Source organism: Etheostoma cragini, chromosome 3 (assembly GCF_013103735.1).
Source record: "Etheostoma cragini isolate CJK2018 chromosome 3, CSU_Ecrag_1.0, whole genome shotgun sequence".
NCBI lineage: Eukaryota > Metazoa > Chordata > Actinopteri > Perciformes > Percidae > Etheostoma > Etheostoma cragini.
The window spans coordinates 26,144,623-26,165,757 of NC_048409.1; the positions used below are offsets into that span (position 1 = coordinate 26,144,623).

A 21,135-nucleotide genomic window follows, 5' to 3' on the forward strand; every position below is an offset into this window, starting at 1 on the left:
ACACACACACTTACTTAAATCAAAGGAACTCTTGTTCACTTAAGGGGGGGGGACGAGAAAGAGAGAGCACTGCCACTTCCTAAACGAGTTAACCATTTGGACTGTCAGGGCCAACGGCATGTCTGCTGCACACACACATGGACACAAGGACAGGAGCACACACACAAAGGCAGGAAGCCTCAAAGTAAAGAAAGGCATGTGCAGAAATGCCAAAACCTAGCACACGCACACACACAAAACCAGAACATCCTAGTAGTATTGAGCTAATCCATCACTGGACCAAGACCTGGCAGCACTGCATACTGGGTAATGCCACACTGAGGAAGTCAGGCTACCTAGCAAGACACAAGATGGCTGCACTGGACACGTTTATTCAAGCTACCAGGCAGAATTTCAGGAGCAGGGACACACCTCAACTGCACTTCTTCTGGCATTCCTATAAATACTCCATAAATCTTTCCTTTCTCCTGTTTGTAGGGTCCTAACTGTGTCTCCCCGGGTGCTACAGCGGATTCCCTCCCGAAGCATCCCCACAAGGCAGTCAGCAAACAAAAACTACAAGCAACGTCCCGCTTTGCACACCAATCATCATTTGTTAATACATTCTTCACACGTATCTACTTGATGGTGGGGTCCTTTCTATTGAATAAGGAATTATCGGACAGTGACCCAGATCACCAATGTGTTTTTTTGTGTTTAAAAGTATTCACACTGCTACAAGATCTAATAGTAAAATCATCATTCTCAGGTGCATGAAGCATCTTAAGAAAATATTTTGCTTTAAAATTGCACAAATCTATTTATGTTAAGTCACATCTTCTGATATTCCTTAAAGATTTACAGCTTTTTCTATCTCACAGAAATTTCTACGGCTCTAAAGAATCCATTCAAGTCTGGTTTCTGTTCGACAAACATCCTTAGAAAGACGAATACGCCAAAATAGTTGAGGTATTCTCAGCGGGGACTTTTTTATGGATCTACAGGCTGAAAATGTATCAAGAGCAATGTGCGAAATCAGGTAAAACTCCGGGTGCTTTATCTTCTTACATTTGTTGCTTCAGACTGAACGCCATTTTTGGATCAGTAACAATATTTTCACCAAAAAAAAAGCTTCTCTTCTTGTACCATTTAGCTCCTTTTCTCTGATTTTCAATAACTGCACTGTAAAACATTTGGATTATCTAGATTGGATTAACCTGAGGAGGAGCAACTTCACTGTGGCAATATCAAATATCAAATACAAGTTTGATAGAAGTGGACTGAACATATGTTCACGTGAAGTGTTTGTGTGTTGTTCATTCTCTACTGACCTGTAGCAGATCCTACTATATCCCTGGAGGGGGACTCAGACATGGCATCGGCAAGTCTCTCCCGGAGGCCTTCGTCGCTGGCGTCCGCTGAGCCGACGTTGTGCCGTGGCACGCCAAAACTCTCCGGCCAGCTACCACATACTTCCAGCAGGGTTACACCCCGCCCGTCAAACGTACCTGCATGAAAAAACCATACACAGGGTTAAGACTCTTAGAATCCCCAAATAGATTAAGGGGTTCAACAATATTTGCGGTTGTATATATTGCAACTAACTGTTGGTACAACTACACAGAATTGGTATTGGGGTCGACCCTGACAATTGGACTGAATCAAATATATGAAGCCTGAGCCATTCCTGATTCTATGATTACTACCTTAGGTGCATGACATGAACTGAGCGATGCAATCAGAAGAACTTTGGGTTAAACCAGTGGTGGAGCTAAGCAAATTTACTCAATTAAGGTACTTAAGTATAAATACTTGTTCTTTACTTGAGTATTTTTTTTTTTCTCATTTCATTTTCACTTAATTTACTTCTATTCCAGTACACCTCAGAAGCAAATAATGTATCTTCTATTCCACTACATTTGTCCGACAGCTATAGTTACTTTTTTATTTGGACATAGAGACCCACACACCCAAACACGCACGCACGCACCTACACACACACACACACACACACACACACACACACACACACACACACACACACACACACACACACACACACTTGTAAGCACAACACAATCTTCATGCCTGTCAAATCAAATCCACACAGACCTACACTTCGCCTTAATCTTTTCTCCGTTCTGTCTGCCGTAATTTCTGCAATCAGAGCGATCTTGTGCTTTGGAGCCAGAGAGTCTGCAACCTGTTTCTCTGTCTGTCTGTGTGTGTGTGCATGTGTGTGTTTGTGTGTGACAAGTCAGGCAGGCAGGCAGACCATAAAACTAGTTTATTCTATTAGTGTGTTCATTTGAATTGGTCACTGTGCCTGCCAGCACTAGGAGGTTAAAAAGGCTAAAATGGATGATTTAGAGGTAATGTAAATAAAATGCACCTGTGACTCAGCACACTAAAAAAAAAACAATGCAAACACATGACCTCATGGCTTTAATTGCTGCTCACCATCATCATCACTTCAATTCTGTAGATAGGCATCTCTCTTCTTGTTACCACGCAGATAAATTTGTGACAGCCAGCGGGACAGAGAAAATGACATTTTGACAATGACTGTTCTCTGGTGGGAGAACCAGTCAGGGCATTCAGTGCAGATTGGAACTGGGACATATTAAGGGCGGCCACCTTCTCACTTTAATCTGAAGTCCGATTCGGTGTCAGAGAAGTTGTGCTTTTATGAGTAGACTGGGTACGTGCCATTCACCCACCACAGGGGTCAGTGGGTCATTATTCCCTAAGGAATTTTGTTTAAAAGGTCCAGCAGCCAAATTCTTAGTTGTAAGACATTTATAGATGAAAAGCCAAATCAATAATCATGCTCATTGATGAATACTTATTGTCGATCAGCATACTTGCCAACCTCTGGACATGATATTCTTCAATTTGTGGCAGAGCTTTGTTGCACAAAGTTTTAATTATCCCAGTAATGTACAATTAATCTAAAAGAACCAAGAAAGGTCTCCTAGCAGTGATCATGTAGAATCGGAATGACATGACTCATATGACACGACATTAATTTCCTTATCAACAAGTTATCAAGTGCTTGGCCCAAATCTAATAATAAAATAAAAGCATTTTTTAAACTTGTTAAAAAAACTTGAAAGGACGCTTGTTATATTCTTACCCCATGTAAACTCTCTATCTTTCACTGTGTCTGTCTCTCTCTCAGGCAAGTGGACACACACACACACACACACACACACACACACACACACACACACACACACACACACACACACACACACAGGAATGTTTCTCTAGTGGTCTTGTGGGTATCAGCAAAACCCCAGTGAGAAGGCAGACAGGATGACTTCAAAGGAAAAAGTACAAAAGAGGACAGAAGAGATCCTCTTTTCCTGGAAAGACCAGCATCCATGTGTCTATGTCTGTATCTATGTGTGCTTGCTGGAAATACAGAATACACGGATGGACGTACAGCAGATTGAGGGTAACTGGTAACATCAAGACATCTTCAACAACAAGAAAAATCGTTTAAAGTATTCAGTTTCTGGCTAGACTAAGGGTGCTTTCACTACTGTAGTTTGGTTTATTTGGTTCAGATCAAGGCCAAAGATTTTTACATTTTAGCAGTTTTCAGCTGTTTCTTTTCACCCCACGTTTCCTCTAGTCCAAATCAGTTGATGAATTGGTAAAACAAACTGTCAGACTGCACGAAATGCAACAACACAAGTCATGTGACAACATTCACATTCATTGGCCTAGTGGGTCTTTCAACGTTTACTAAACTGCTCTTTGATTGGTCAGAATTAACATGTGAGGAAATTCTAACGGTACTCATGGAAAAAAAGCAAAGAGAAGAGAAAAAGTCGGCAGACAACACGTCGCTTTTGCAAATCATACTCTGGAGAGTTTACTGCGCAGGTTGAAGGTAGCCATGGTCATCATAGCACAGCGCAGCTGACTACGGCAGATGGTTTAGTCCAAAATTGTGCAGTACTTCCAACAGTTGAGTCTGTTTGAGGTCAGATCAACGTTACCTTTCATCCATCCAAGCGTACCTTGTTTGGCCCGCTTTTGGTGTGCATCGGAGTGAGATTTCTGCATTTACACTTGCCCAAATGAAGCGCACCAAGGGGGAAAACAAACGCTAGTGCGATTCAACTAAAATAAATGAGGCAGGTGTGAAATCCTTTTAAAATATCAGAGACAATTCTGATATTTAATTCAAAATCATTTATATTGTAGCAAATGATTGAAATGAACGCAATGAAAGCCTGATTGTAAAATGCTTCAATCCTTACATTCTACAAGTCCACCCACATACTAAGACTTGTGTGGGTAGTTTTAAAAAAGTGGATTTAATTTATAGGCATGTTTTAAAAAAGTGGATTTAATTAATAGGCATGTAAAACTTCTGTCAAATTGTCAGCTGGAGGTTTTAGCGCATTATATGTTATAAGCAAAGAGCCATACTTCACTTGGTAACCCTAAGCTGTGCTGTCCAGATGGGCCTTGACAGCTACAAAATTCAATTCAGCCTTTACAAAAACACACGTATACACACACATCCCAATCATCCAGCATTAAATCAACTACGGTGCAGGACATAATAACATCATATCACCTCGAAGGCACAGGCCTGTTTTTTTTACACACGCACGCGCGCACACACACAAACACACACACACACACACACACACACACACACACACACACACACACACACACAGAGACACAGACACACACGCACACACACACACACCTAACAGGCTCTCATGACTGGCTTTGATGGAGGGCATGCTGGCACTAAAGGGGAATCCTTTGAAAAATCAATCCAACACACACACGGCTGCTTCTGAAGTGCAGCAAAGTTATCAGGAAGCTAAGCCACTGTGTGTGTGAGAGTAAGTGTGTGTGTTTGTATGCTTTTGGAGGTTGGTCAGTGTTATCACAGTAGGGAGCATGGAGGCCCGTGCAGGCTCTCGCCCCAGCATTAGCACCTGTCACCGGCCTGCGGCAGGACTGAGATTGGCCAGGCCTCAGGGAATGTACACACACACACACACACGCACACACACACACACACACACACACAGTAGTCTGCTCCCTGATAGCCGGTGAGCTAGGCAGATCAAAGGTTTTGGCAGCAGTGGCTTTTCTGGATGATAAGAGCTTGGCAGAAGGTTAGGAAGAGCTTTATGTTTATCAGACCAGGCTTTGACCAATATGCTTACTTGAAGGCCGATACAGATAGTTTAAGACTGAAACTACCATTTGCTGATAGTTGGGTTAATGCTCGGCCCAGTTTTATTCTGGAAAATATGAATGAATCTTTCTAATTGGAGTTGAATTTGTTGATAATAAATAAATAATGCTCCCAATTGCTTTCCTGTCCCTAGACTCAAACAGACAAAAAAAAATTGTAAATGGACAGTTTTTACATGATTTCTTTCATTTGTAACAATATATATATAAAGAAAATGTATATCATCTTACACATGCCCTCATTAAAGAGTTATTGGTCACTGTAATCCTTTTGTTTCCTATTCTGTCTCTGGGGAAACCTCTTCCTAATGTGAAATCCCGATCTGGCTCAAAATGATAAAGTCTAATACAACATGCCTGCAACAAATCCCACCTTCAGGAGGGTTGTAATGTTCAGTTTTTGTTCAAACTGAACAGTTAGCTTGACAGTAGCACGGTGCAAGATGTTTTGTTTTCTTTCCTGACATGACTCATGGGCCAGAGCTTGTGCACTCTCCCTGGTCAAGAGCGTAAAGCAAAACACTGACCTAATTAGAACCTGTTCTGCCGTATAACATCCAAATCCCACCAAACGGAGTAAATTGTAAAGTCACACAGACACAAAAAATGTATCTATGACATTACGAAATGTATTGAATCCCACAAACGGACAATAACATTGAGGCCTTATTTTTAGAATAATATTTAGAATACTTTTTTTTAATACTTTTAAAACCCTGCCAGTACCCAGGTATATGTCCTTGTCCTTCCAAATGTGTTCACTGACTTTTTATAATTCTTTTTAATTTCTCTTGAAATATTTGAAAATGTGACGTTGGCAGGAACAGGATTCAAAACACATGCATTGGATTGCTGTTTTTCTCTCCATCATGTTAAAACCCAGCAGGATTAAAAGCCACTCTCCACCCAGCTGTTCGTCCCCACATACTGGCCCTACTTATCCCTTCAGCCAGTGCTACTTTCCTTAAAGATTTAATCACACTGCGGCGGGATGATGTGTGTGTGTGTGTGTGTGTGTGTGTGTGTGTGTGTGTTTACCCTTACAACAGGGGCTTAGGATGCCACAGTTGGATGTGAACATATAACATGTGCCCCTCTCAAACACATACTAGTATCAGTGCTTTACTGTTGTACTGTGGCCATTCATAATGATGATTCACTGAACTTTTTCTTCAACAGAAAAGTGTTCCAATAAAAACAGCAGAAAACTAAAAGCCGAAAGCATCAGACAAATGTCAAGGAACAGCAAGAGACTTGGTTGTTTATGACCAAATTACGAATTGCTGTGTGACCAGGGTAATCCGCGTCATGTCCTGTCTGCTGCACGCTCTACCCAGCGCCACACCTCGCCTAAACCAAACAGGGTATTTCCAGTAAGTGAGAAAGCATCCAACATTTGAGAAAACTCCCGCCTAGAGGGGGCGTGATTCCTCGGACATTTTTATGGAATTTATATGTGAAAATTACTCAAGAGAGATTTAGGATAAGAACACAAAAATGTTCTCGCATGAGGCCTGTTGAGCCTTGAAGCTATTTCTTGAGGCTCCTGGTAGACCAACACCTTGACCTAGACTTGATTTAGCCTTTTTTTCCATAAAGCTGTTACCCTTTGCGCGCACACACACACACACACACAAACACACACACACACACACACACACACACACACACACACACACAAAGTTCTAAGTCCTCATGCCACTGTTTCTGGGTTACCTGTGCAGTTAAGATGCTAATGCCTGGTTAATGCTAATTCAATTAGGCTTTAGTGCAAGGGGGCTGATCGAACTAATTCCTTTATTATGGGTGCTGTAAAATGTGTAATGGTGCTTGCATGGGTGTGTGTGAGAGAGAGTGTGTACTCATGTTACTGGGAAGGCAAGCACTGAGAAAACAGGAACAGGCTGTTACTAACAAACAGATCATAAATCAGCTGGGAGTTCAGGTGGGAACTACACCGAGTTATCAGGCACACCTCTAAAATCTAATGTGATCCAATATAACAGCTTTGCAACAGATTCTGTATTTGTAAAGCTTGTATAATGTTTAGGTTTTGTTAAGACTCCACCAGAGAGCTGTCAATTCAACTCCATGGTCATTTTGAAGAGTAGTTTGGTGTTACATTGGGCTGCAATTTAATGAGAAGTCCTGGAACCTTCTGTTATTTGCTATTGGACGGCAATCAAAGGTAAGTCACCATGACAACAATGTGTTAAAAAACAGATGAAGATTAAAAAATAAATACTTTTCAGTAGGAAAGGCAAGCAGTCAAAGAACATTTTTGACCGATGCTTCATCTGCGTTCAGGAGGCAGTTTTTTATACAGGTTTGACAACAAATATTTACATTATTAATCATGAATTTTTTCAGCTTCTGAAGTGTGCATGACAAAATGTTTGAGAACCATTGGATTACGCAATTTACATCCACCTGTTGGTTTCAAGCCATTCTGGCTGATTGATGGGATGCGGCCGCAAACTAAGCAATGCACCAACAAAGGTAATGAAAAAAAAAAGACTAGTAGCAGTATTAATTAACTAGTATTTAAAATATTAAAAGGTGCATTTATGAGGAAAGTAATGCATGATGAAAATAATAATCTGGGTGGCATAACGTTTTTACCAAGTGCACTTGTTACTTTAAATTAGACGTAGATTAATGTAATATGTGGAAACTGGGCTGGATCTGAACACATTAAATGTACAAAAAAATACAATTCTGCCTGTTTTTTGCGGCTGTGGTTAGGGGGAACCTCCATGGCATGGAGGTTAAATGGCATTGAAAGGTCATCTTAAACTCAGTACATCATTTCAGTCTGGTATTCAATGTACGTACATTCCAGCAAGGTGTTATTGCAGAGTACATTCATTAATTCATACTCAACTGCAATGACACCGTTCACATGTTATATAGATTACTTACAGAAACACACTTTTAAAGCCTTTCACTTTCCCACATACGTCCATGACTCTGCTGTGAACCCACACTGACATCCCTTCAGGCTGTGTGTGTCTGTATGTGTGTCAGAGAGACAGAGAGCGAGAGAGAGTGTCTCTGATATCCTCAGGGAAACACTGAGAGTGCTAGCTAGCTGGCGGAGTAGGTTTGTGGTGCAGTGTTAGTGTTAATGGAGATGTAAGCTCACAGGATTAGCACCCAAAGGTAGGTATGTGTGTGTGTATGTGTGTTTTTGGCCTTTCTTTCATTACATTAAGGCCACTGCCTTTAAATCATTTAGTCCCTTTGCAGTCTCAGTGGTGTCGGTTAAGTGTTAGTAATCCCCATCAATACTGGGGTCTGCCTTCAGGCACTTTACTCACTACCACACACACACACACTAACAAGTGTGCTTGTACACACACCAAAACATATGGCATTCAGATTTGAAGACGCATTAACCTGCATGTAGTTAATTGCAGAAGAGTCCACAGACTACACTGACACAAACACACACACACACACACACACACACACACACACACACACACGGTTAATTTGAGGCGAGGTGCGTTGCTCACTATCAGGCTTAATGCTTTAACTGCAAGCTATGGCTTGTATGTGTCTGTCTTAGCACCGCGTTATCCCACAATCACACACAGATACACTCTCTCACAGACACATACACAAAAAGAGGTTTCCTTGATCGGTCCAAAGCAGATATAGAGTCTCTGCTTATTGGATTATTCATATCACCTCAAAATGTTTGTTACAGACAACAAACAATGCCTAAACTCAGAACTGAGAGGCAATTTGGTATGGTAGAGGACATTGTAGGAATAGTGAGCTGATTACTGACTGGCGCCGGCAAGTCCATTTGCCTTTGATCCCCTATCGAACTGCCCAGTCGTCGGACGAAGCGGGGGGGGATCATCGAGAGAACTTTCTCTAAACCTAACCTTAATATTTATGTACATCAAAACCTGAACTCTAAAATCAAGTCTAGAATGCAGTTCTCACAACCACCAAAAAGGTCCTACTTCCATTAAGATAAGATAATAAGATAATTTGTTTATTAGTCCCCAATGGGGAAATTACTGCACTACACTCTGTGTACACACTTTTTGTTAGTACTCACACACAGGCCTGAAATACACACACATGCTCAGGACCTATACATGCACTATACATGGAGAGATGTCAGAGTGAGTGGGCTGCCAGCTGAACCAGCGCCCTGAGCGGTCGGGGGGGTACGGTGCCTTGCTCAAGAGCACCTGGCAGTGCCCAGGAGGTGAACTGGCATCTCTCCAGCCACCAATCCATGCTCCCAACTTTTTGGGTCCATACGGGGATTTGAACCAGTGACCCTCCGGTTCCCAACCCAACTCCCTATGGACTGAGCTACTGCCACCCCACCCCATTACTTGTTTTAGCGGTTGAGCTGAGCTCAAGATGGACCATCTCGGAGCAGGTACAAAGGCCACAGACTCACCAGGACTCACCTGCCATGCTGGGCTGATGTGACAGGCCAATCCAAGCCGAGAGCCATACTAAATATAAAAAACATTAGTTCTAATTAGGGCAAAAACTCTGTTTTTCTCAGTTTGGTGAAGAACATGATTGGCATGCACAAAGCCTAAGGGCCCTATTTTACCCATCTAAGCGCATGGTGTGAAGCGTATGGCACAGGTGCGTTTAGGTCGTGTCCAATTCCAAAGACGTGGAAAAAAGTGCACAAATGACAATGACAATGCAGGATACTATTTTAATAATCAGTAACAGAGGAGACAACGGGTTGGAGGTAAGATACTAATCCAGTCTCTCGCCAGACTCAAATATGTAAAAAAACATGCTGGGACAACATAAGGAGTGAAATAGGAGCAGGATGGGATCTGGTATTCTTTCTCTTTGGATTTTGCAGGACCGGATTTTTTTGGGGTGCAGTCATGTGATTGGAACATGCTGGGAGTATTTTTGTGGGCTCAGGATGGGATGGGAGAGATGTCCCCAGTTTGTACCGCATTACTATTATTTACACCGTAATATTTTAATTTAAAATATTTTGCATGTTTGTGTGCTGCAGCGCTGCAAGATAGCAATATAATAACAATAATAATACTAATGTACATATTAATGGTTTTAAAGGAAATGTTAAAGATATCGGTGTATTAAAGAATAAGAGAGGGTGTTATGATGGTAAGGCTTTTGTATATACAGTATACATACACAAACGTTTTATATACATGTCTCCTTCATCACAGTATATTGTCATAGAGTGATACTTGTGCCATATGCTTGCGTGTCACAGGCCTGAGTGCTGATGGCAGAGCACATACACGCTCGTGTTTGCACACAGATCAGGTAAACACACATGGACTGTGTGTGTGTGCATGTGCTTTCTTGGGGGCTGAGTGTGCTGGTTTGTTAGATCGTGGTGTGCAAACAGGGCTTTTGTGAACATATACAACAATACATAAACCCATATACAACCACAGATTTTTAAAGTGTAGGACTGCAGTCCAAACAGGATCAGACACAAACAATTCCCCTAAGGTGTGTCAACCACTATTTAAAGCACGTAATTTGGCCCACATAGCACAAAATGGAAGTGCTATTCAGAGAGGAAAAGTAGTGAAGGTAGCTGGGTTGTTCCAATCTAGGCACCGAATGTGATACCATTGCAGTTTTTCTGCTCAGAAAAAAGGCATATTGGCACATCAATGTGTGTGGTCTTAGAATCCAAATAAACAAGCGCAGGATTTGTGGATGTGTGTCACATGCTAGCAGCAATTATTGAAGAGTAGAGGTGACGTTGATGAAGAAATTATTTTTGAGTATTTTGAGTATTTTTGGAGACTGTGCACTAGACAGCCAAATATGAGTTTATGAGAGACTGAGTAAGTCAAACTCATACAGGGACTGTACAACAGCAAGGTAACCTCAGTGATCTAAGAGGGTTTTGTTCTGCTGACAAGTCAATAGAAAAGACCAGAATAAGACAGTTGCCGTTTAAAGGGCACAGAAATATGCCACATTGGGTCACATAAAAGATCTCAGATGAACACCTGTATAATATTGATAGCAGAAACAGTGTGGTCAGAATGATCAGGCATGTAGTATCAATGTCAACACTTCTTCAGCAACATTATTAAAATGTATCAGAGTCTTATTCAGAAACTTGCATGAAGATTGTCTTCATCTGGATAAAGGAAACCTGGTCAGACCAAGCACAGACAAAAATAAAGGTGAAGCCCAACATAGGACACAAGACAAGAACAAATGGCAAGCAATAGTCAGTTTTCTATGTCTAACTCACAAAAATGGGATAATAAAGAGATTAAGAGACTGTGAGTACATTTGAAGCTTGGGACAGGAGATGCTTTTATATCTCAGATAAAGTTTGGTGTACTTAAAAAATCAGGCTGGCTTCAAATTTACACAGTTGTAGAGGGGAAAGTAATATGCTGATAGAAAACAGCTGACAATGATTAGGGAACTTACTGTATCGACTTGCTGATTTTGACAATGGCATATATATATATACACACACACACAGACACACACACACGGTTAATTTGAGGCGAGGTGCGTTGCTCACTATCAGGCTTAATGCTTTAACTGCAAGCTATGGCTTGTATGTGTCTGTCTTAGCACCGCGTTATCCCACAATCACACACAGATACACTCTCTCACAGACACATACACAAAAAGAGGTTTCCTTGATTCATAACCCTAACCTTAATATTTATGTACATCAAACCCTGAACTCTAAAATCGAGTCTAGAATGCAGTTCTCACAACCACCAAAAAACAATGTAAGTTACTGTTGGTCCTACTTCCATTACTTGTTTTAGCGGCTGAGCTGAGCTCAAGATGGACCATCTCGGAGCAGGTACAAAGGCCACAGACTCACCAGGACTCACCTGCCATGCTGGGCTGATGCGACAGGCCAATCCAAGCCGAGACCCATATTATATATAAAACCCATTAGTTCTAATTAGGGCAAAAACTCTGTTTTTCTCAGTTTGGTGAAGAACATGATTGGCATGCACAAAGCCTAAGGGCCCTATTTTACCCATCTAAGCGCATGATGTGAAGCGTATGGCACAGGTGCGTTTAGGTCGTGTCCAATTCCAAAGACGTGGAAAAAGGTGCACAAATGACAATGACAATGCAGGATACTATTTTAAGTAAGCACTGGTCCTTCTTAAGAATTTGAGAGCAAAGAGGGTGTGGAGGTGAAAAGAGAAGGGGGATTGAAGTTGCCTTGAGAAAGATCTCTCCCTGGTCCTGCTGTTGGTTTCAAGAGAGCATTAATAATGGCCTGAGGGGGACACTGATTAGAAGGAGGCCATATATTTAACACTAAGCAGAACCCTGAAAGGGTGTGTTTGCTGACAAATGAGGAGGCGTACTCTGACAGCCTGTATGTACTATATTTGTACAAGTGTGGCATATGCATGATCATTATAAGTGTAGTGTGTGTTTTTTGCACATGAACAGTTGAATTCATTTTAAGTAAAAAAATACAGGCAAACATTTAAAAAATAAGTGAAGAGTCTGTGAGTTGGGACTGGTTTGAAATACTGAGTGGTGGGTTTTGCTCTTTGAATGGACCACAAGATGCTTGTCATTAGCTTGACATAAGTGTGTTCCACTTGTTTATATGTATGTATGCTTATGTAACTGTACATTCTCTTGTCAATGTCAATTATAGTTTTCCTTTTAATTTCTTTCTTTTGTGCTACTTATATATATATAGTTTGTTCATTAACATTGTATAATCTATTCTTAATTTAAAAATTGTCTGTGTGTGTTGCGTGGAGGAGGTTAAAACAACTTCAATTGAGCAATACTGTTTTGTAAAATGATTATAATAAATCCTCAAACACTTAAATAATTTCCCTCACAGAACAGGATACAAAGCATCTTTCATCTGGTCAGAGACGTGGCGCCCACACATCTAAAACTCCCTTCTGGGCGCTAGACATTGTTTTTCCATCAAACCAAAACAAAGATTGGGGAGTGTACAATTCACGGTGCTAGCATGGCCAGCTAATTGATTTCAGGCCAGATCGTGTTGCTGTGTAATGGAGCAGGCTAACGTGATGATGAAGCTGGGATGGTCATGGTGATGACTTTCACAGGGACTCCAGCCTCATTTGTTTGTTTGACAGGCCGCAGGGGTTTGTGTGTGTGTGTGTTCGCGCGCGTGTGTGTTTCTTCATTTGGCGTAAAGGATATGGATTAAGCTATAGAGGTGACAGATGATATGTTTACAGGAGAATGTTTGCTTTCTGCACGATATTCAATTACAGGGTTTGTGTGTGTCACCGCCCGTGAATAAACGCGTGTGTGAGAAAGACGGAGTATGTGCGTGCCTAGTCATCAGTGCATTACAGGCTGTGTGTGAAAGGGTCACAGGCCTTTATCAATCACACAGAATTTGCTTACTTCCTTCCTCACTGTCCCTTGCCTCAATCTAACCCCCAAACTCCTTCACTTCTTTTTTTCCGTCTGGGAAGTAGTCCAAGCCAAATCTAAACTGGCGCTGTCCACGGTTTACTGGAGTTCCAACACAGCACAAATAAATACCTTAATGTTATTTATAAAACAGACCTACTCATATACAGTGCTGCCCCAAAACCCCATCCCACGTAAAAGCCAGGATTGGGTGCAGGAGGGGTGCTGTCGTGTCATTACAGCTGGTGGTATGAATGTTGCAGTGGTAGCTTGATGAGGCATATCATCTTAGGATGTCAAAAAAACAGCATTGTTCCTTCATTGAAATGAACCATGGTGACGTTTAGCAGGCACTCAGACAGTGTGCTCCGCATTGAAACAAAGCAAAGGGCTGTGTTGGTGGCGTATTGTTTAAGGTACCAGCAAATTGAGGAAATAGGACCCAGGAAGGCCGCTTTGAGAAAACGATGACTTTGAAGGTTTATCAGACAGCAAAACACTGCACAGCTGTTTATAACACTATGAGACTGGATTTTACAACTCTGGAAAGGGATCACAGTAAGGCAATCATTTAATTTTTCGTCTTGACTTTCGCAAACTGGTGCCTTAATCCAGATTATAAAGGCTCTGTAAATATAACCAAGTCATTTTTGTGCCTAAACCTAACTTTGATATGGGAGATGGGAGTTTGTTTTCTGTTTCCTTCCATGTGCCCTGGCTGCCAGGCTGGACAGAGGTGTGGTTCTACATGCTGTGACTGTGCAAACAGTGGTGATGAATTTTTTACCATGCCTGGCTTCCTCTCAGGGGGGTAAACGAAGAGGATTCCCAAAGCCACATCCTCGTGTTCCTGGAAATCCTCCACAATCCCATTTGATCTCAACGCTCTGCCTCGCCTAATGTGTCCCTAAGCTGGCCTTATCACACCACAGAGACGGCCAACGGGGACAGACTGAGGCTCTGTTCTCACCTGGCAGTCCCACATGTCCTGAGTGATCCCATCACAATTTGACAGCTCTATTAGACAGTTCACACCTGGCCTTAGAATGTGTCTTTACATAAGTCTTGAGTGGCCAATTGTGATTGAATCTCACTTTTGCAAATAAACACATATATAAATAGCCTATGCATATTTTAATCACAAATGTTTTTTGTTGTGTGTGTGTACATTTCCATTGCTACTATTACACATTGTTATTATAACAGAAACATGCAACGACTAATGAGAAAGCACTGATTAGAATCTGTCTGTGTGCCGAAGGACGTAACTATTGTTTCCCAGACAGCCGGTATGTGTTTAATATGTCTGTTTGTTGTGTTCATTTTATAAACCTTAAAATAAGGCTGCCACCGGCAGTCTACCGGACCTGTACAGGGTGGAAAGATATTTTTTTAAGAGTCTGTGTGTTCAGCTCTCAGTAGTTGTAGCTTTTAACTGAATCTCTTCGTCAGAAGTTCAGTTTCTCTCCTGCATCCCTGTTTGGACCCAACATTTCCTGATTTTTCTGCTTCATAATAAACACTTTCAAATAACAAAATAATGGGGGACTTTTATTGTAAAGAATTTACGGGAAATAAAATAGTTGCTCCTTGCTCACTCTGACCACTCAGGCTCGCTGTCTTCTCAACAGCAACGTAAGAACATGAATGCCTGTAGTAATAGCCCACATATTTGTAAATAAGGGTACGTTTAATGAAATAAAAAACAAGGTTATTTCCTATGGGGTTCACCCAGGGGACCTCCGTGCCACCAACATGGCCGCCTTTTTTCAGTCAATCACGGGGCACAGAGCCCCAGAGAGACGGGGATAAAAGCAGGCGGCTGGTTTCAGATCTCTGTGAATGAGTACATACTTCTGCTTACAGTTGAGTAGGCGGTCCTTCAGTGTGGCCCAGGCAGCATTCACGTACACACAGCTTAAAGAATGAGGCCACATGAGAATGTGTTCTGAGTGATCAGATCTCAATTTGTCCTCAATGCACCCTGGATGCATTCACATCTGTACTTAGAGCTGTCCATTTGTGATTTGATAACTCAGGACAGATGTTACTGCCAGGTGAGAACAGGATTGCATGCATTGCCAGACAGTTAGGGTTGCTTCAGCTTCTACAGCAGCTCACACAACTTATGTTTCAGTTGCACAATAAACTCAGATGTTTCACATGCTCCATTCTACACAACATCCCTAGCCAGCAAGACAAGAATGAAAATAATGCCAGACAGCCAGGGCGGAGACAGAGAGAAAGAGATGGAGACAGAGAGATAAAGACAGAAAGAAAGACAAACAGCCAGCTGAGGTGGCGAGTAAAGCGTTATGACTCAGCCAACCCTAGCCTCTTTGTTTAGAGCAAATAAATCCTACATTATCGTGTCTCTCTCTTGGGTCTAAAAGCAAGCATCTTACAGGGAATTAATTGTGTTGTACAGAGGGAAGGGGAGGGGAGAGCCCATTTCATTTCCTCGTCAAATTTGGGGTGAATTGTATTGGAAGCCAAGCAGCCACAGGGGAATGGCCTCCTCTCCTCTTTCCTCTCATATCCTTGCTTATGCCTCTCCAAAGCCATTTGTCTGCTCTGCCTGTCGCAGGCCTGGACTCACTTCTCTTCTGTTTGTTCTCTGTCAGTGTGTCCTTCTGCTGGTGTTGTGTTTCATTGCCACACAATCCAATGCTTCTTGTTTTATGTCTGAGGACATTTTTGACACAAAGTGTTGCCATATTGTTTTGAAGTTGCTCGGCTCTACAAGCACAATCTGTCGTGTGGCTTGTGAGTCATCAGCTTAAATCCGTGAACAAGCTTGGACACTGAGGAGCAGAAATCCAGCGGTAGGAGAGTGTGGCTTCAACTCTCTGGAAGAACTTGTCAGACTGCATGAATATGAATATGAATCTGACTACAGCTGTTAAAAGCCAACTCAAGAAAAGAAATGTGTGTTAATAACTGTGCATGTGTGTGTCCTACTCAAGGCCAGCCAAGCCTCCTCAGACCTCTAAACAAGCATCATAAATTCAGCCTCCACTTACCTGCAGTAAAAATGTCAGGAGCAAGGCTTTTATTGGGCCACACACACACTGAACCTGCTTAGAAGTCCCTAAATACACCCCCCCACCTCTCCTAAACACACACGCCAAAGCCTTTTACTCCCTGTTTATCCAGCCATCTTCCATAGAAGTCAATTGATATTGACATGACATGCTGGTGGTATGCAGTGATTCCATGCTAACAACATTAGCCACATAGATCCTGTCACAGCCACTCTGTCACCTCCATACACCCCCACCCTCTGACATACAGACAAGCTGAAATGAAATGACATGATTTAAGATGGAAACAAAATTACACATTCAATGTCACAGGGATTTTTCTTGAAAATATGTTTTGCAAAGATCAACCAAGAATTAATTGAATGGTTGAATATTCTTTTATAAGCCAATAACCTTTGATTTGTGCTATGAAAATTTCATGATTTATACTTTCACAACAATCACCACATGTTTACAATATAGTTAGTAAATTTACAACAAATTTAATATTTTAATGAAAGAATCTAAAACTACAGCATGATATTTTTAGTTTTGTTCAAGGTAGGTTTAGTTAAGTTAAGTAGTTATTTGGTTATTAAGTGATGTTAGTTGTACAAGTAAAATAATAAATCAATGATTATTTTGATGAAAAATAGATCACGGTTTGGCAAACTTTGCTGTACTGACACTGTAATAAGCACATCAAAAAATATAATAATGACTTTTTGTGAGAACAAGATTATGCTTAAACCTTAAAAGCTTTTCCAAACCGTTTGTGAAATTCATTAAGCTCAACAAATGGATGTTTTTCCTCTCACTTTTCATCTCCAGAGTTTCTGGAGGTCTATAGTATAACTGACTGGAGAGAGAGAGAGAGAGAGAAAGAGAGAGAGAGAGAGAGAGAGAGAGAGAACGCCTAAACTATCTTTTACAGTTTCACATTGTCACCCACATAAAAACATCTAAAAACCTAAGATAAACCAAACATTGTCACAATATTTACCCGTAAGATATATCAAATCTTCTATTTAAATTTACTGTGTGTGTGTGTGTGTGTGTGTGTGTGTGTGTGTGTGTGTGAAGAGACACATCTGGAAGTGTAATCAGTGGGCTTCTTTCAAGAGCAGCCAAAGCACACAGGCCAATAAGGAATCCACTTTACAGACCATCGATCTCTGCGGGCCACAGCCAACACAAACACACGCACACATACACAGTCATACACACGGTGGGATGAGCAGTCACACACAGAGACACACACTCACAGAAGAATGGCTAGATTCATACGCAGCACAATACTCATCTACATTTACCGTTTTACGCACATACAGCAGGAAGACAGACAGACTCATGTGAACCCACACACATTGCAGGATGTCCTACAACCTGGTGCTGACACACACACACACACACACACACACACACAAAGAAGCAAATTGGTTTAAAAATGTTCTTTTTCTTTTTTCATTCTAAGCCTTTTTAAATAGGACAGGTGAAGACATTAAAGGGGAGAGAGGGGGGGAATGACATGCAGCAAAGGGCAGCAGGGCGGAGTTGAACCCACTGCAAGAAGGATTAAACCTCTATATATGCGCACATGCTCTACCAGGTGAGGCACCCTCATAATATAAAAAAATAAAAAACATGTACAGATGTTTAAAAAAAAAACTAGCCCAATCCATGACATTTCACTGACCAGTGGAGCGCCAAGGGAGTTTTTCCAATAATTTTGTGCAAACTTATCCTCTACTTCTCTCGATTATCGTCTTTTTCTCCAACCAGACGGGGTGAAAACACAGAGATACAAACAAATAAACAATGGAAATATTGTTATGGGTAGTCTCTGAATGATTCAGAGTGTCCTGCAATGAGCCATCGGCGTCTAAAACACTTCCAGATGATTCTCAGACAATAGAAGGAGAGAAAACAAGACTGATACGTCATTCATTTACTTTGGGCCACAGAACAACAATAAATCCTGTAGGGGCAGCAGGCACATACACACTCCCACACACAAAAGTAAGTATGTTTGTTCATGTGCATGTGTAGTGATCTGGAAAAGGAAACTAGATAGATTGAGCTGATAGGAAACTGCAAACTTAAAAGCCAAAATGCAACCCGCCAACAGGTTGTTTTTACAGTGTTTTACACACACACACACACACACACACACACACACACACACACACACACACACACACACACACATACACACACACACACACACACACACACACACACAGCTGCCAAGTGCAGGAGACAGCCTCCATTGAGAATCCCAACGAGCTGTGCCACTCCTGAGACTGAAGCACACACACATAGACATGCACACAGAAACTCAGAAACAGACACACACCAATGCTATCACTGGCAGCATCAGAGTAAAAGTCCGTGGCTGTGACAGAGCTGTGAAGCCGCCCTGGCAAACACCAGCAGTTCGCTGCAGATTCATGATATTTACTTCCCTCCATAGACAATAAAAAAAGTGAAAGCCTGATGTGGTGTGGTGTGGTTTGTAATCTCAGGCTCAATTTATACCAGGGCTAGATTGATTTATATGTTCACCTGTGACATGACAGATAAAGTACACTGTATCTAATTAAACACAGTACTGAAGAAATGATCAGTACTACAGCTCGTTGTTTATCCATGGATTCAAATGCCATATTTTAAAATATTTAGATGTGTGCATGTTTATGCTCCAAAACCTCTTCTAGAAAGAACTAGGTAAACAACAAAAACAACAACTGGGATAAAGCTTATTGACATAAATGAAGCAAGTAAAGAAGAACAACTCGCCTTTATACAGTACTCATAAATACCTAACCACCTACCTTTTGTTAGCATCTAAAACCTACATAGCTTCTTACCATCAAAAGCATTACCTACAAACTATTTATATTCACGCAGGTTTCTGGGTAAGCCTTGTAAAATGTAACCCAGGAAATGATTACTCTTGAGTCCTGAGTGAGAACAGATAAGGAGTAAAAGTAATTGCGATCAAGACAAGCCCAGATTCACACCATAAAAATTCACAAACTGGGTTAGGGCTAGAGATGTTCCAACACCGATACCAGTATCAGTATTGTCTCCAATACTGCCTAAAATGCTGGTATTGGTATTGGAAAGTACTTGAGTTTATACACTGATCCGATACCAAGTAATAAAGCCCTAAAGAAAATCAACGTTTAAGTACTTTATTTGCGTTCTTTTTTTGTTATAACTGACTGTCAAACTGGATGATAAAAGAAAGTTCTGTGGTGTTCATTGTTTGAGAGTTTAACCTGAGCAGACCGACAACAAAAACAGAAATCATTTCCCATCCAGAAAACGATAGTAGTATACAGCTGTTAAAACAATAATAAATCAAATATATGACACACTGGTATCGGATCAGTACTCGGTATTGGCCGATGCGCAAGTTCAGGTATCATAATTGGTATCGGGAAGCAAGAAATGGTTTCGGACCATCTTTAGTTAGGGCATAAAGAATTAAATCAGCATTGGGCAATGAAATGTATATAAAATTTGAGGGACTTCTACTTGCTGCTCTTTGGTTATCAGCTCACCAATGACCACACATGTTTGAGACAAATCATGGAGGATTTAGGAACACAGTGGATACAAGTTTACTCAACTTGCATATTGCAGTTTTAAAAGTGTTTGTTGTTAAACATTTTTGGAGGAAACTGCGGAATTTCTTATGGCATAACAATGGTTAACTATACAGGCATCATATTTAATATATTAATAATTTGTACAAAAAGTTCCCACTGGAGGTACGACATACTGTAGATGACAGTTGTAGTAACAGGTTACACAAAGACACCATATGGAGGGATATAACTTTTTCACAGAAAGTGCTGGACAGAAAGAGAGAATGGAGAGACACAAGAAGATGAAAAAGGCCAGCAGGGTGAGGTAACCATGTGCAGATGGATGGATGTGTGTATATGTGTGTGTGTGTGTGTGTGTGTGTGCAGGCAGCTGCAGGAAGGATCCTGCTGAGAAAGAGCAGGACGTCTTGTCATCCACTGTGGTCACAACATCAAGATGCACACTCACACGCACATGCACGCACACACACACGCGTACGCACACACACCCACACACAGACATACACACACTAATACACGATTTTCTGACTCACTCTCGCAGACACACACGCTAACACACATATACAGTATAATCAGTCACATTCATACATACAAACAGACACACACATACACATTCTACCACACACGTATACATACACACTCACACGGCACACATAATGGGCCATTTCAGCACTAAGACCACAGCTAATACAGTAAATGACAGGGAAGGACTGGGAGAGAGCCAAGCTAAATGTGACACTGATTTTCTGTAGTGTGTGTGTGTGAGTGTGTGTTTACCGCCCTGACACCATGACTCTACAGGCCGGGGCCCAGATGCTGGTGTGGCAGCTACGTTATTTGGTTTACCATCAGACACACACACACACACACACACACAC

General features: G+C 41.4%; 1 protein-coding gene across 1 annotated transcript in view; it reads right to left on the reverse strand.

The window, feature by feature from the left end:
- Nucleotides 1-21,135, reverse strand: part of bcas3 (BCAS3 microtubule associated cell migration factor) — a 305,863-nt gene that overhangs the window by 30,610 nt on the left and 254,118 nt on the right. The window contains exon 23 of the mRNA XM_034867219.1: nucleotides 1,311-1,487. Coding sequence (XP_034723110.1) covers nucleotides 1,311-1,487 — 177 coding nt within the window. The remainder of the gene's footprint in view (nucleotides 1-1,310; nucleotides 1,488-21,135) is intronic.